The sequence below is a fragment of the Oncorhynchus clarkii genome, chromosome 14 (genome assembly GCF_045791955.1).
Source record: "Oncorhynchus clarkii lewisi isolate Uvic-CL-2024 chromosome 14, UVic_Ocla_1.0, whole genome shotgun sequence".
Lineage (NCBI taxonomy): Eukaryota > Metazoa > Chordata > Actinopteri > Salmoniformes > Salmonidae > Oncorhynchus > Oncorhynchus clarkii.
The window spans coordinates 7,117,823-7,133,901 of NC_092160.1; the positions used below are offsets into that span (position 1 = coordinate 7,117,823).

The 16,079-nt window shown below is 43.2% G+C and overlaps 3 protein-coding genes across 6 annotated transcripts in view; all 3 read right to left on the reverse strand.

Moving 5' to 3' along the window:
- Window positions 1–15,615, reverse strand: part of LOC139366188 (protocadherin gamma-C5-like) — a 111,608-nt gene extending 95,993 nt beyond the window's left edge. For 2 of the 4 annotated variants that reach the window (XM_071103385.1, XM_071103382.1), the window contains exon 1: window positions 3,639–6,038. In XM_071103385.1, coding sequence (XP_070959486.1) covers window positions 3,639–6,038 — 2,400 coding nt within the window. Of the gene's footprint in view, window positions 1–420; window positions 2,818–3,638; window positions 6,039–13,049 lie in introns of those variants that run through there. The other 2 variants (XM_071103391.1, XM_071103384.1) reach the window with 2 other exon arrangements.
- LOC139365758 (protocadherin beta-16-like) lies at window positions 6,717–9,214 on the reverse strand. The gene has a single exon (XM_071102841.1). The coding sequence runs from the start codon at window positions 9,129–9,131 to the stop codon at window positions 6,717–6,719; it is 2,415 nt and encodes an 804-aa protein (XP_070958942.1). The 5' UTR covers window positions 9,132–9,214.
- On the reverse strand, window positions 9,619–12,357 carry LOC139365759 (protocadherin gamma-A2-like). The gene is made up of 2 exons (XM_071102842.1): window positions 9,970–12,357; window positions 9,619–9,624 (listed from the first exon to the last, which is right to left on the reverse strand). Exons 1-2 carry the CDS (start codon window positions 12,346–12,348, stop codon window positions 9,619–9,621), a joined length of 2,385 nt encoding a protein of 794 aa, XP_070958943.1. The 5' UTR covers window positions 12,349–12,357.
- Window positions 15,616–16,079: the final 464 nt, after the last annotated feature.

The following is a 16,079-nucleotide window of genomic DNA, read 5'->3' on the forward strand; positions in this document are numbered from 1 at the left end:
CTGCTCGTAATCAAAAGTATAGTCCTATCAAGTTTAACCCAACCCTGTCATGTGGAATATATTAACACATTTAGAACAACTGTAAACATAGATCCCAGAGGATGTGGACAAGCAATCTCCAACAAGATACACGTTGCTGAAACGACAGAATAGAAAACCGGATGTATGGACGCTAGTGTGCATTCTATACAATCTATACACATGACTGATATAAATTTAGGAATTGAATTCTTATAACAGCGAACAATCCATGTCAGTTGTTGATGAATTTACAACATCAGTGGAATGAATAGAATTTATGTACATGGACAGTTTCCAAAATAAAAGACTCGATTGTAAACAGTTAAACACGATTAAACAATAAATTAGACATACAAATACAGCGTTGAGGGGGAAATTAATTATTTAAACGTAACAGACCTCCAATTGCGAGTCTGGTTCATCCAGGATGTTCTGTTCGTTCTGCATCCGCTGCATCGTCCCTGTAGAACTGTCCATTATCAGTACGTTCTGACTACAGGGTCTGGCGAACTGACAGTCACTCTTTCTGGAGTCAGTCGTCCTGCACACCTCGTAATTGTACACGTGCTGTAGAGTTCCTGTCCCCAAAGTGTCTGCGTAACGCGGTGGATAATACGGAATAACCGGGAGATTGGAATGATAGAGGATGCGAGACTGTCTCCATCTGTATATTTTCACTGATATAATAACCACTAAACAGGTGATGAACAAAAATGAGACTACAGCCAAAGCCAAGACTAAGTAAAGAGTCAGGTTGTCATTGTATTCCATGTCGTGCGTAAAGTCAGTGAACTCCGAGAGCACTTCAGGGAAGCTGTCCGCCACCGCCACGTTAACATTGACTGTAGCTGAACGAGAGGGCTGCCCATTGTCCTCCACTACAACAACAAGCCTTTGTTTCACAGCATCTTTATCATTGACTTGGCGTATAGTTCTTATTTCTCCATTCTGTAAACCCACTTCAAACAGCGCCCTGTCTGTCGCTTTATGCAGTTTATAAGAGAGCCAGGCATTCTGTCCAGAGTCCACATCAACAGCCACCACTTTAGTCACAAGATAGCCAACATCTGCTGAACGAGGTACCATTTCAGCCACCAGAGAGCTGCTAGTCTGGACTGGGTACAGAACCTGAGGTGCGTTGTCGTTCTGGTCCTGGATCATTATTTTCACAGTCACATTGCTACTGAGTGGAGGGGAGCCTCCATCCTGCGCTTTTACGCGGAATTGGAAATCCTTGATCTGCTCGTAGTCAAAAGAGCGAACTGCATGGATGACTCCACCATCAGCACTAACGGACACATATGAGGAGACAGGCACTCCGTTAACCGAGGAGTCCTCCAGTATGTAAGAAACACGGGCATTCTGGTTCCAGTCAGCGTCTCTGGCTTTCACAGTGAATATAGAGAGGCCAGGTGTGTTGTTTTCTATAATGTAGGCCTCATATGAGCTCCTCTCAAAGACAGGCGCGTTGTCATTCACATCTGATATCTGTAAGGTGAGATTGACGCTGCTGGAGAGCGAGGGCACGCCCTCATCAGAGCACGTCACACTGATGTTATACTCAGAGGCTCTCTCTCGGTCCAAGTCGCTGTCAGTTACTAGGCTATAGAAGCCGTTCGATGTAGATTTAATGGTGAAAGGAATGTTTTCACTTAAAACACAATTTACGACTCCGTTATTATCAGAGTCTGGGTCGTGGACACTCATTACAGCGATAATAGTCCGGGAAGGGGAATTTTCTGGTATTGATTTAGAAGTTGACATCATGTCAATCAAAGGGTTGTTGTCGTTAACGTCTGCAATGTCCACTACTAATTTACTGGAATCTGAAAGACCGCCTTGATCCTTTGCTTCTATGTCAATCTGGTAATGTTTAGCTGTTTCATAGTCGACCTTGCCTATCAAACGCACCTCGCCATTGCTTTCATCTATTTCAAATAGATCTAAAATACCATCGATACTACTTGATATTGAGTAAGTGACTAAACCGTTTGATCCGTTGTCTATATCAGTTGCACGAACTGTAGTTAATAGTGTACCCCTCTGTGAATTTTCCACCAAACTGGCCTTATATATTGCCTGCGTAAAAAGCGGAGCATTGTCATTTACATCCAACACAGTGACGTGTATCTGCACTGTACCAGACATCTTAGGCTCACCTCCATCGAGGGCGGTTAACACTAAAGATATCTGCTCCTGTTTCTCTCGATCTAAAGGCTTCTGCAAAACCATCTCAACCTTTTTACTTCCATCAGCCTGACCTTGTAATTTTAAAATAAAATGTTCGGTTGGATTAAGGGAGTAGCTTTGTAGTCCATTCGCTCCTATATCAGAATCAAAAGCTCTTTCCAATACAAATTTAGCACCGATCACAGCTGATTCACTTATTTCGAATTTCATTGCATCTTTTTTGAAAACAGGAGCATTATCATTGATATCGGTAATCTCAATTGTGACTTGATAAAATTCTATTGGGTTCTCCATAATAATCTGAAAATGTAGTGCGCAAGGCGTCGTCTGTCTGCACATCACCTCACGGTCTATTCTCTCTTTGATAAGGATAACTCCCCTTTCTTTATTCAACTCAATACATTCTGCACTGTTTCCAACGTGAACACGAGCATTACCTGATTTTAGTCGTTTTATATCCAACCCCAAATCCTGCGCTATGTTACCGACTAAAGAGCCTTTCGCCATTTCCTCTGGAATGGAGTAACTGACCTGCCCGTGCACTGAACTGAGAGAGAGGATCGAGATAAACAACAGTACTTGCCGTGTCATTGTTCTGTCCGACATTTTCCCTTCACCATTAAACCACAGCCACCATACAAATCCAGAAAATAACAATAATGTCTTCCAATAATCCTTATCGCTGGAACAAAAGAATCGCAGCTTGGTGTTCTCTATAACACGGACTGCGCGCTCTGCGTGCGGCTCTTTCTCTCTGTAAAATATCGAGATGACGGGGAGGTACTGCTGCCAATCTGTTCTAAAACTGCAACACACTGACTGACCAACAGCGTCCCTCTGAGTTCAATGCACTGAACTTCAGCTATTCTTAAAAAATAAACAATTCTAAAATGTTTGGGAAGGGTTGAGTCTCCAAAATAGAATGTACAGCCCAATCATGTTTTACACAACCCAGTCATGTGGGCAATATTAACACATGAACAACTGTAAACATAGATACCACAGGATGTGTACAAGTAATCTCAAATAAGAAAAACGTTTATGAAACTATAGGCCTACATCACAACCGAACACGACTTCAGAAAACTGGACGCATGGTAGCGTGGTTTATTATACAAATACACAAATACTTATATAAATTTATGAAATTAATTCTTATTATATTAGATGTTTGCATGATCTTGACAATGGTGAAGACGTCAATACAATTCACCATTTCCTATGTCAAAGCTCCCTGTTTGCAAAGCACCGCTGTACATCTCAGTGGTGCTGATTTGGCCACATCAGGGGAATGAACAGCATTTCTGTCCACGGAAAGCTTCCAAAAGTAAAGACTCGATTTAAAAACAGTCAAAGACAATTATAGAATGCATTACACATAAAAAATATAGTTTTAGGGGAAAATTCATTATTTAAATATAACAGACCTCCAATGGCGAGTCTGGCTCATCCGGGTTGTTCTGTTTAGTCTGCATCCGCTGCATCGTCCCTGTAGAACTGGGGTCCATTATCAGTACGTTCTGACTACAGGGTCTGGCGAACTGACAGTCACTCTTTCTGGAGTCAGTCGTCCTGCACACCTCGTAATTGTACACGTGCTGTAGAGTTCCTGTCCCCAAAGTGTCTGCGTAACGCGGTGGATAATACGGAATAACCGGGAGATTGGAATGATAGAGTATGCGAGACTGTCTCCATCTGTATATTTTCACTGATATAATAACCACTAAACAGGTGATGAACAAAAATGAGACTACAGCCAAAGCCAAGACTAAGTAAAGAGTCAGGTTGTCATTGTATTCCTTGTCGTGCGTAAAGTCAGTGAACTCCGAGAGCACTTCAGGGAAACTGTCCGCCACCGCCACGTTAACATTGACTGTAGCTGAACGAGAGGGCTGCCCATTGTCCTCCACTACAACAACAAGCCTTTGTTTCACAACATCTTTATCATTGACTTGGCGTATAGTTCTTATTTCTCCATTCTGTAAGCCCACTTCAAACAGTGCCCTGTCTGTCGCTTTCTGCAGTTTATATGAGAGCCAGGCATTCTGTCCAGAGTCCACATCAACAGCCACCACTTTAGTCACAAGATAGCCCACATCTGCTGAACGAGGAACCATTTCAGCTACCAGAGAGCTGCTAGTCTGGACTGGGTACAGAACCTGAGGCGCGTTGTCATTCTGGTCCTGGATCATTATTTTCACAGTCACATTGCTACTGAGAGGAGGGGAGCCTCCATCCTGCGCTTTTACGCGGAACTGGAAATCCTTGATCTGCTCGTAATCAAAAGAGCGCACTGCATGGATGACTCCACTATCAGCACTAACGGACACATATGAGGAGACAGGCACTCCGTTAACCGAGGAGTCCTCCAGTATGTAAGAAACACGGGCATTCTGCTTCCAGTCAGCGTCTCTGGCTTTCACTGTGAATATAGAGAGGCCCGGTGTGTTGTTTTCTATAATGTAGGCCTCATATGAGCTCCTCTCAAAGACAGGCGCGTTGTCATTCACATCTGATATCTGTAAGGTGAGAGTGACGCTGCTGGAGAGCGAGGGCACGCCCTCATCAGAGCACGTCACACTGATGTTATACTCAGAGGCTCTCTCTCGGTCCAAATCACTGTCTGTTACTAGGCTATAGAAGCCGTTAGATGTAGATTTAATGGTGAAGGGAATGTTTTCACTTAAAACACAATTCACGTCTCCGTTATTATCAGAGTCTGGGTCGTGGACACTCATTACAGCGATAATAGTCCGGGAAGGGGAATTTTCTGGTATTGATTTAGAAGTTGACATCATGTCAATCAAAGGGTTGTTGTCGTTAACGTCTGCAATGTCCACTACTAATTTACTGGAATCTGAAAGACCGCCTTGATCCTTTGCTTCTATGTCAATCTGGTAATGTTTAGCTGTTTCATAGTCGACCTTGCCTATCAAACGCACCTCGCCATTACTCTCGTTTATTTTAAATAAGTCCAAAATACCAACTTTGCTACTTGATATTGAGTAAGTGACTAAACCATTTGATCCGTTGTCTATATCAGTTGCACGAACTGTCGTTAATAAAGTACCCCTCTTCGAGTTCTCGACGACACCCGCCTTATATATTGCCTGTGTAAAAACCGGAGCGTTGTCGTTTGCATCCAAGACTGTGACGTGTATCTGCACTGTTCCAGACATCGTAGGCTCACCTCCATCGATAGCTGTTAACACTAAAGATATCTGCTCCTTTTTTTCTCGGTCGAGAGGCTTCTGCAAAACCATCTCTACCTTTTTACTTCCGTCATCTTGCCCATGTAATTTCAGAACGAAATGATCAGTTGGGTTAAGGGAGTAGCTTTGAAGTCCATTTATTCCAATATCAGAATCAAAAGCTCTTTCTAGTACAAATTTAGCTCCGGTCACAGCTGATTCGCTTATTTCGAATTTTATTGAATCCTTTTGGAAAACAGGAGCATTATCATTGATATCGATGATCTCAATTGTGATTCGATAAAATTCTATTGGGTCCTCCATAATAATTTGAAAGTGTAAAGCACAAGGCGTCGTCTGTCCACAGAGCGCTTCACGGTCTATTCTCTCTTTGATAAGGAGAACTCCCCTTTCTTTATTCAACTCGATGTATTCTGCGCTGTTTCCAACGTGAACACGAGCTCTACCCGACGTCAGTCTTTTGATATCTAAACCCAAATCCTGCGCTATGTTACCGACTAAAGAGCCTTTCGCCATTTCTTCCGGAATGGAGTAACTGACCTGCCCGTGCACTGAACTGAGAGAGAGAACTGAGATAAACAACAGTACTTGCCGTGTCATTGTTCTGTCCGACATTTCCCACTGCAAAATTAAATCACAAATACCGCAAAGGTCCGATAAACAATTTGCAATATTCAGTTTCACGTAAATCCAGAAAATAGCACAATCTTCCGCCAATAATCCGTATCTCTGGAACAAAAGAATCGCAGCTCGGTGTCTGGGTGCTTACTGTTCTCTGTAACCCGGACTGCCCGTTCTGCGTGCGGCTCTTTCCCTCTCTAATACATCGAGATGATGGGGGAGGTACAGCTGTAAATTTAAAACTGCAACACACTAACCAACAGCGTCCCTCTGAGTTCAATGGAATGAACTACAGAAAACGAGAAATATTCCAACATATTTGAGATGGTTTGATTGTCCGTGGGATCAAATATAGCACTATGATGCTATATCAACACACGTAGCCTCATGAATGAATTACAACAGCAAATCAACATGCCTGAGGGGTGTGGAGAAAGAATGTCTAACGAAAGACACGTTCAGTGATATTATGTTAATGTAGGAAGCTACAGGCTACCTATTGAAATAGAGCGTCTTTGAAACTGTTGCTGTCCATGGCCTTGGTGCTGAAATAACCACTTATTGGTGGAATGAAGAGCATTTGTGACGGATTCAATTTCAAACAAAAATCGCACAACACATTTAGACATAGGATACACATTAGAGAAGTGGTATTAGCGAAAAGATAATGACTCAAATACAACAGACCTCTATTGGGGAGTATGGTTCATCCAGGATGTTCTGTTCGTTCTGCATCCGCTGCATCGTCCCTGTAGAACTGGGGTCCATTATCAGTACGTTCTGACTACATGGTCTGGCGAACTGACAGTCACTCTTTCTGGAGTCAGTCGTCCTGCACACCTCGTAATTGTACACGTGCTGTAGAGTTCCTGTCCCCAGAGTGTCTGCGTAACGCGGTGGATAATACGGAATAACCGGGAGATTGGAATGATAGAGGATGCGAGACTGTCTCCATCTGTATATTTTCACTGATATAATAACCACTAAACACGTGATGAACAGAAATGAGACTACAGCCAAAGCCAAGACTAAGTAAAAAGTCAGGTTGTCATTGTACTCCTTGTCGTGCGTAAAGTCAGTGAACTCTGAGAGCACTTCAGGGAAGCTGTCCGCCACCGCCACGTTAACATTGACTGTAGTTGAACGAGAGGGCTGCCCGTTGTCTTCCACTACAACAACAAGCCTTTGTTTCACAACATCTTTATCAGTGACTTGGCGTATAGTTCTTATTTCCCCATTCTGTAAACCCACTTCAAACAGCGCCCTGTCTGTCGCTTTCTGTAGTTTATAAGAGAGCCAGGCATTCTGTCCAGAGTCCACATCAACAGCCACCACTTTAGTCACAAGATAGCCCACATCCGCTGAACGAGGTACCATTTCAGCCACCAGAGAGCTGCTAGTCTGGACTGGGTACAGAACCTGAGGCGCGTTGTCATTCTGGTCCTGGATCATTATTTTCACAGTCACATTGTTACTGAGAGGAGGGGAGCCTCCATCCTGCGCTTTTACGCGGAATTGGAAATCCTTGATCTGCTCGTAATCAAAAGAGCGCACTGCATGGATGACTCCACTGTCAGCACCAACGGACACATATGAGGAGACAGGCACTCCGTTAACCGAGGAGTCCTCCAGTATGTAAGAAACACGGGCATTTTGGTTCCAGTCAGCGTCTCTGGCTTTCACTGTGAATATAGAGAGGCCCGGTGTGTTGTTTTCTATAATGTAGGCCTCATATAAGCTCCTCTCAAAGACAGGAGCGTTGTCATTCACATCTGATATCTGTAAGGTGAGAGTGACGCTGCTGGAGAGCGAGGGCACGCCCTCATCAGAGCACGTCACACTAATGTTATACTCAGAGGCTCTCTCTCGGTCCAAGTCACTGTCAGTTACTACAGTAAAGAAATTATTCGATGTTGATTTCATCGCAAAAGGAATGTTTTCGTTCATAGTGCACTGCACCCTGCCATTTTCCCCAGAATCAGGGTCTTGGATATTCATCATTGTTACTACAGTCCCAGGTGTAGCATCCTCAGATATACTATTTGTCTTTGACATGGTATTAATGGATGGTTTGTTATCATTTGTATCCATTACTTCAATAATCACTTTGCACGCGTCAGAGTGTCCTCCCTGGTCTGTAGCCTGAACGTCTATCTCATAATGTTTCATTTTTTCATAATCAACATTCCCAACTAATCTCACAACGCCATATTTTTCGTCTACCTCAAATAATTCAGCAGCACCCTCAGCAGTATTCGATATAGAGTATGTAACCCTTCCGTTAGGACCTTGATCAGCATCAGATGCACTGATTGTGGTTAAAACGGTGCCTTTGGGAGCACCTTCTGATATACTGGCCGTATACTCTGCCTCAGCACAAACAGGAGCGTTATCATTGGCGTCAAGTACAGTGATGACTATCTGCATTGTTCCTGATAGCTGAGGCTCTCCTCCATCTAACGCTGTTAATGTCAGAGAAATATGCTCCTGTTCCTCTCGGTCTAGAGGTTTCTGTAAAACCATCTCTACGTTTTTACTACTACCAATTTTACTATTCGGTTTTAAAATAAAATGATCAGTGGGTCTAATGTAGTAGCTTTGAAGGCCATTTATACCTACATCATTATCAATCGCTCTCTCCAAGACGAATCTAGCACCCGTTAAAGCAGACTCGCTTATTTCAAATGTCATTGCATTCCTTTTAAAAACCGGAGCATTGTCATTGGTATCCGTTATTTCAACTGTGATGCTGTAAAATTCCATTGGATTCTCCAGAATAATCTGAAAATGTAGCGCGCAAGGTGTAGTCTGTCCGCAGAGCGCCTCGCGGTCTATTTTCTCTCTGATAAGGAGAACTCCCCTTTCTTTACTCAACTCGATGTATTCTGCGCTGTCTCCGGTGTAAATACGAGCTTTACCCGATTTCAGTCTTTTGATATCTAAACCCAAATCCTGCGCGATGTTACCGACTAGAGAGCCTTTTTCCATTTCCTCGGGAATGGAGTAACTGACCTGCCCGTGCACTGAACTGAGAGAGAGGACCGAGATAAACAACAACACTTGCCGTGCCATTGTTCTGTCCGACATTTTCCCCTGCACATGAAAAATCAATCACGTTATAATCCGTAAAACAGTCTGTAATGTTCAGTTTGGTATCAGTGCTGATAAACAAAGCGCAACGCGTCCAAAAAATCAAAAAAAATCGTGCCGCCAGAACAAAAGAATCGCAGCTCCGTGTCTCCGTACTGAGTGTTCTCCGTAACATGGACTTAGTGCTCTGCGTGCGACTCTTTCTCTCTCTAACATATCGAGATGATGGGGGAGGTACTGCTGCAAATCTGCTCTAAAACGGCAACACACTGACCAACAGCGTCCCTCAGAGTTCAGACTATTAAATGACAGACTTGAACAAAGAAAGAGAAACACCCCAGGAGAGATGGGGATGTTAGGGCCCCACATAAGAGAGAGTACTAAGGTAACCATCTAGACTACGTCAATTCATTATCTTGGTCAATGAATGTAGGCCAAATGTACACCAAGATCCCGGAAAGATGTGGAGAAAGAAAGTCTGAGCCTATCCCTTCACACATGGAATTACAATACAACAGAACACAATGTTAGGCTGCAGGTAAAACCGGAAATGAATGGAATGTTGTGCATGAAATACACGTAGCCTATCATAGAATGTTATGAACTACAAACTATATGCTTGCTTGATATGCATAAGGACGGTATTATCTTTACCCTCGGCGATGATTCAGCTACAATGCAAGTCACCCCATTTGCAAAGCGCCGCTGTCCATGACTGTGGTGCTGAAAGTGCAATAACAATGGAAAGAAGAGCTCTTCGGACAGTGGGAATGAAATCAACTCGAACGATGCATTTAAAGATGTAAATGGATACAAATGGAAATATATAACAGACCTCAAGTGGGGAGTCTGGTTCATCCAGGATGTTCTGTTCGTTCTGCATCCGCTGCATCGTCCCTGTAGAACTGATGTCCATTGTCAGTATGTTCTGACTACAGGGTCTGGCGAACTGACAGTCACTCTTTCTGGAGTCAGTCGTCCTGCACACCTCGTAATTGTACACGTGCTGTAGAGTTCCTGTTCCCAACGTGTCTGCGTAACGCGGTGGATAATACGGAATAACCGGGAGATTGGAATGATAGAGAACACGAGACTGTCTCCATCTGTATATTTTCACTGATATAATAACCACTAAACATGTGATGAACAGAAATGAGACTACAGCCAAAGCCAAGACTAAGTAAAAAGTCAGGTTGTCGTTGTACTCCTTGTCGTGCGTAAAGTCAGTGAACTCCGAGAGCACTTCAGGGAAACTGTCCGCCACCGCCACGTTAACATTGACTGTAGCTGAACGAGAGGGCTGCCCATTGTCCTCCACTACAACAGTGAGCCTTTGTTTCACAACATCTTTATCATTGACTTGGCGTACAGTTCTTATTTCTCCATTCTGTAAGCCCACTTCAAACAGCGCCCTGTCTGTCGCTTTCTGCAGTTTATAAGAGAGCCAGGCATTCTGTCCAGAGTCCACATCAACAGCCACTACTTTAGTGAGAAGATAGCCCACATCCGCTGAACGAGGCACCATTTCAGCCACCAGAGAGCTGCTAGTCTGGACTGGGTACAGAACCTGAGGCGCGTTGTCATTCTGGTCCTGGATCATTATTTTCACAGTCACATTGCTACTGAGAGGAGGGGAGCCTCCATCCTGCGCTTTTACACGGAACTGGAAATCCTTGATCTGCTCGTAATCAAATGTGCGCACTGCATGTATGACTCCACTGTCAGCACTAACGGACACATATGAGGAGATAGGCACTCCGTTAACCGAGGAGTCCTCCAGTATGTAAGAAACACGGGCATTCTGGTTCCAGTCAGCGTCTCTGGCTTTCACTGTGAATATAGAGAGGCCCGGTGTGTTGTTTTCTATAATGTAGGCCTCATATGAGCTCCTCTCAAAGACAGGCGCGTTGTCATTCACATCTGATATCTGTAATGTGAGAGTGACGCTGCTGGAGAGCGAGGGCACGCCCTCATCAGAGCAGGTCACACTGATGTTGTACTCAGAGACTCTCTCTCGGTCCAAGTCACTATCAGTTACAAGACTATAGAAATTGTTTGAGGTCGATCTCATCACAAAGGGAATATTGTCCTCAATAGAGCACTGCACTTTACCATTTCCATCAGAATCTGGGTCTTGAATATTCATCATTGTTACGACTGTGCCAGGTTTAGCATCCTCAGATATGATATTTGTTTTTGACATAATGTTAATGGAAGGTCTGTTGTCATTTATATCGATTACGTCAATAATTACTTTACAAGAATCGGTGTTACCTCCTTGGTCTCTGGCTTGAACGTCAATTTGATAATGTTTAGTTCTTTCGTAATCAACATTCAGGTTTAATTTTACTACGCCATCCTCTTTACCAATCTCAAATAGTTGGGCTGCTCCAGATTTTGGAACGTGATAGGTAACTGTTCCATATGAACCTTGATCAGCGTCAAATGCAGTGACTGTGGTTAAAACAGTGCCTTGAGTTGCGTTCTCCAATACACTGGCCTTGTAAACCGCTTGGGAACAGACAGGTGCGTTATCATTGGCGTCAAGCACAGTGATGATTATCTGCATTGTTCCTGATAGCTGAGGCTCTCCTCCATCTACTGCTGTTAATATCAGAGATATTTGCTCCTGTTTCTCTCGATCTAAAGCTTTCTGCAAAACCATTTCAAAATTTTTACCACCGTCTGGCAAATATTGCGTTTTTAAAATGAAATTATCGGACGGTTTCAGAGAATAGCTATGAAGGCCGTTAACGCCAACGTCGTCATCAATTGCTCTTTCTAAGACAATCCTGGTTCCCGTTAAAGCGGACTCGCCTATTTCATATTTCATTTCACTCTTTTCAAAAATAGGCGAATTATCATTTACATCGGTTAACTCAATTGTTATGCTGTAAAATTCCATGGGATTCTCTAAAATGATTTGCAAATGCAATGCACAAGGCGTCGTCTGTCCGCAGAGAGCTTCACGGTCTATTCTCTCTCTGATAAGGAGAACTCCCCTTTCTTTATTCAACTCGATGTATTCAGCGCTGTCTCCAGTATAAATACGAGCTTTACCTGATTTCAGTCTTTTTATATCTAAACCCAAATCCTGCGCGATGTTACCGACTAAAGAGCCTTTCGCCATTTCCTCCGGAATGGAGTAACTGACCTGCCCGTGCACTGAACTGAGAGAGAGGACCGAGATAAACAACAGTACTTGCCGAGCCATTGTTCTGTCCGATATTTTCCGTATGATATCAAATAATACAAACCATATAGTCCGTTAAGAAGTCAGTAATATTCCATTCGTTTTTAGTTTAAAAAAAAAAGAAAAGGTAAATGCCTCAACAATCCTGAAAAAAATTCTGGAACAAAAGAATCGCAGCATCGTCTCCGTGCTTGGTGTCCTCTGTGACCTGGACTTTGCGCTCTGCGTGCAGCAGGTTCTCTCTCTTAATACATCGAGATATTGGGGGAGGATCTGCTACAATCCGCTCTAAAATTGTAAGACACTGACCAACAGCGTCCCTCTGAGTTCAATCCACTGAACTACTGATATTCATAAGAAAAAAGATTCAACATATTTGGGAAATAATATTATGCTATTATCAAAAAATAAGCCAAATGTATTAATGACAAACGGAAACCAATATGTAAGTGAGATGTGGACAAACAAGATATACGCGTTGAGTATAACCGCTACTATAAGAGTGAAACAGATGTATTACAGGCAACATATTGAAATAAAGCTGTCCGTGGCCTTGGTGCTGAAATGGCCACATATTATTGAAATAAACAGCATTTCTGACCATTGAAACTTACCAGATATGCAAGTTCAATTTATAATAGTTCAAATCACACGATAGTCCTAAAACATACACACGGAAATCATAGTTTTAGGGACAAGATAATTATTAAAATACAACAGACCTCTAACGGCGAGTCTGGTTCATCCAAGATGTTCTGTTCACTCTGTATCCGCTGCATCGTCCCTGTAGAACTGGGGTCCATTATCAGTACGTTCTGACTACAGGGTCTGGCGAACTGACAGTCACTCTTTCTGGAGTCAGTCGTCCTGCACACCTCGTAATTGTACACGTGCTGTAGAGTTCCTGTCCCCAAAGTGTCTGCGTAACGCGGTGGATAATACGGAATAACCGGGAGATTGGAATGATAGAGGACACGAGACTGTCTCCATCTGTATATTTTCACTGATATAATAACCACTAAACACGTGATGAACAGAAATGAGACTACAGCCAAAGCCAGTACTAAGTAAAAAGTCAGGTTGTCATTGTACTCCTTGTCGTGCGTAAAGTCAGTGAACTCCGAGAGCACTTCAGGGAAGCTGTCCGCCACCACCACGTTAACATAGACTGTGGCTGAACGAGAGGGCTGTCCATTGTCCTCCACAACAACAGTGAGCCTTTGTTTCACAGCATCTTTATCATTGACTTGGCGTACAGTTCTTATTTCTCCATTCTGTAAACCCACTTCAAACAGCGCCCTGTCTGTCGCTTTCTGCAGTTTATAAGAGAGCCAAGCATTCTGTCCAGAGTCCAAATCAACAGCCACCACTTTAGTGACAAGATAGCCCACATCTGCTGAACGAGGTACCATTTCAGCCACCAGGGAGCTGCTAGTCTGGACTGGGTACAGAACCTGAGGCGCGTTGTCATTCTGGTCCTGGATCATTATTTTCACCGTCACATTGCTACTGAGAGGAGGGGAGCCTCCATCCTGCGCCTTAACTAAGACCGTAAGCTGTTTTATTTGTTCATAATCAAAGGAGCGCACAGCATGTAAAACTCCGGTTTCAGAGTTAATGGATATGTAAGTAGAGACTGGAGTTCCACTGATCTGCGTGTCCTCCAACAGGTACGATATTCTCGCGTTCTGATTCCAGTCAGAGTCCCGTGCGCTGACAGTAAATATGGACATTCCAGGAGAGTTATTCTCTGTGATGTAAGCAGAGTAGGGACCTTTATCGAACATTGGGGCATTGTCATTTACGTCAGAGATTCTAAGGTGTAGTGTCCTGGCGCTAGAGAGAGGAGGCGAACCAGAATCTGTTGCTGTAATTGTTATGTTGTGTTCGGACACCGTTTCTCGGTCAAAAATCGAATCTGTTATCACATTATAGTAATTTGTCATTGAGGATTTGATCTTAAATGGGAGGTTAGTATCTATAGAGCATGTAATCTGTCCATTTCTCTCTGAATCAGTATCTTTAACATTTATAATAGCAATAGTTGTGCCGGGAGGAGCATCTTCAGACACAGGGCTGGAGAAAGACATGACGTTTATAACTGGTGCGTTGTCATTAACATCAATAACTTCAATTACAACTTTACTTGTGTCTGTTAAACCACCCTGATCTTTAGCCTCTACTCTAACCTCGTATTTCTTATTTTTCTCATAATCTATCTGACCCGAAACAGATATGATTCCGGTGTTCTCATTAATGATAAATATGTCTGCTATGCTGCCCTTTAACTTTGATAAACTGTATGCTATTTCTCCGTTCGATCCACCGTCTGCATCACTTGCATTCACGGTAGTGATATAGGTGCCTTTCGGTGCGTTTTCCATCACAACAGCCCTGTACACTGATTGGTTAAACACAGGCGCATTGTCATTCACATCCAGGACAGTGATCTCTATATTTACTGTGCCAGATCTCTGCGGATTTCCACCGTCTACAGCGATTAGCTTTAAAGAGAGACGAGGAAGCTCCTCTCTGTCTAATGGTTTCTGGAGGAACATCTCTGCATATTTACTGCCGTCTGGATTCGCATGCTGTTTTAGAATGAAATTATCATTGTGAGTTAAAATGTAATTTTGTAGGGCGTTGAGACCTACATCGGGATCCTCTGCACTCTCTAGTGGAAACCTAGCTCCAACTGTGGCCGATTCGCTAATTTCAAAATTAATATCTTTATTTGGAAAAATGGGCGCATGATCGTTTACATCTAATATTTCTACAGTGACTAAGTGCAGTTCCATCGGATTCTCTAGAATGATTTCGAAGCTGAAGCTACACGGTGTGACGTCAGTACAAAGCTGCTCTCGGTCTATTCTCTCCCTCACGACTAGCATCCCTTTGTCTGTCTTCAGCTCTGTGTACTGAATGCTTTCTCCGGTCACGATACGAGCCCTGCCCGCTCCGAGCCTTTTCAAATCTAACCCCAGGTCTTGAGCCACGTTACCGATAAGAGAGCCTGTCTTCATCTCCTCCGGAATGGAATAGCGGATTTGACCACTGACAATATGACTGAGATACAGGAGAAAAATAAGTACTTGCCACCGCAGTCCACAACTTGAACGCCATCTTACGCATTTAGGTTGAAGGAATCCTTCAGTTGCCATAGCCAACGAAAATTCCTTACACTGTCTCCTCAGAAATGTTGAGCAAAGAGAGGAGTAATATGTCATGTTTTGTTTCAATCCAGGCTATTTTCACCGTCCCTTCCACTTAACAGTAATAAACATGGATCAGAGTGTTTCTCTGTCGCGCCCCGCATCGTATGAACCGCAATCTCTCCCTCTCCCCTGGTAGAGCGCAGTGATAGGGGAGTTAACTCCACTGACTGACAACACTGGACAGAATTTATTTCACTGATCAACAGCGTCCCTCAGAGTCTAAAACATGAACACCAGATTATATTTGATTTCATTTAAACGTATACATTTTTCAACACTTTACAGAACTACTCCCGTTCCAAACAGGTAGTTGAACACTGTGGTGCAATATAAGTGAATGCATCGTTCAATCACTATGATACTACGACCAGCGAGGCAAGCAGCAATAATTTGATAGCCTACTAAAACATGTCACACTATCCAGTCAGCGCTAGATTGGAACGTGCGTAAATATTTTCCATGGATCCACCATCCAAACCATTATTGAACAATACGGTAAAATACCTATGTTGAGAGTTATTTGAAATGAAAAGCAGT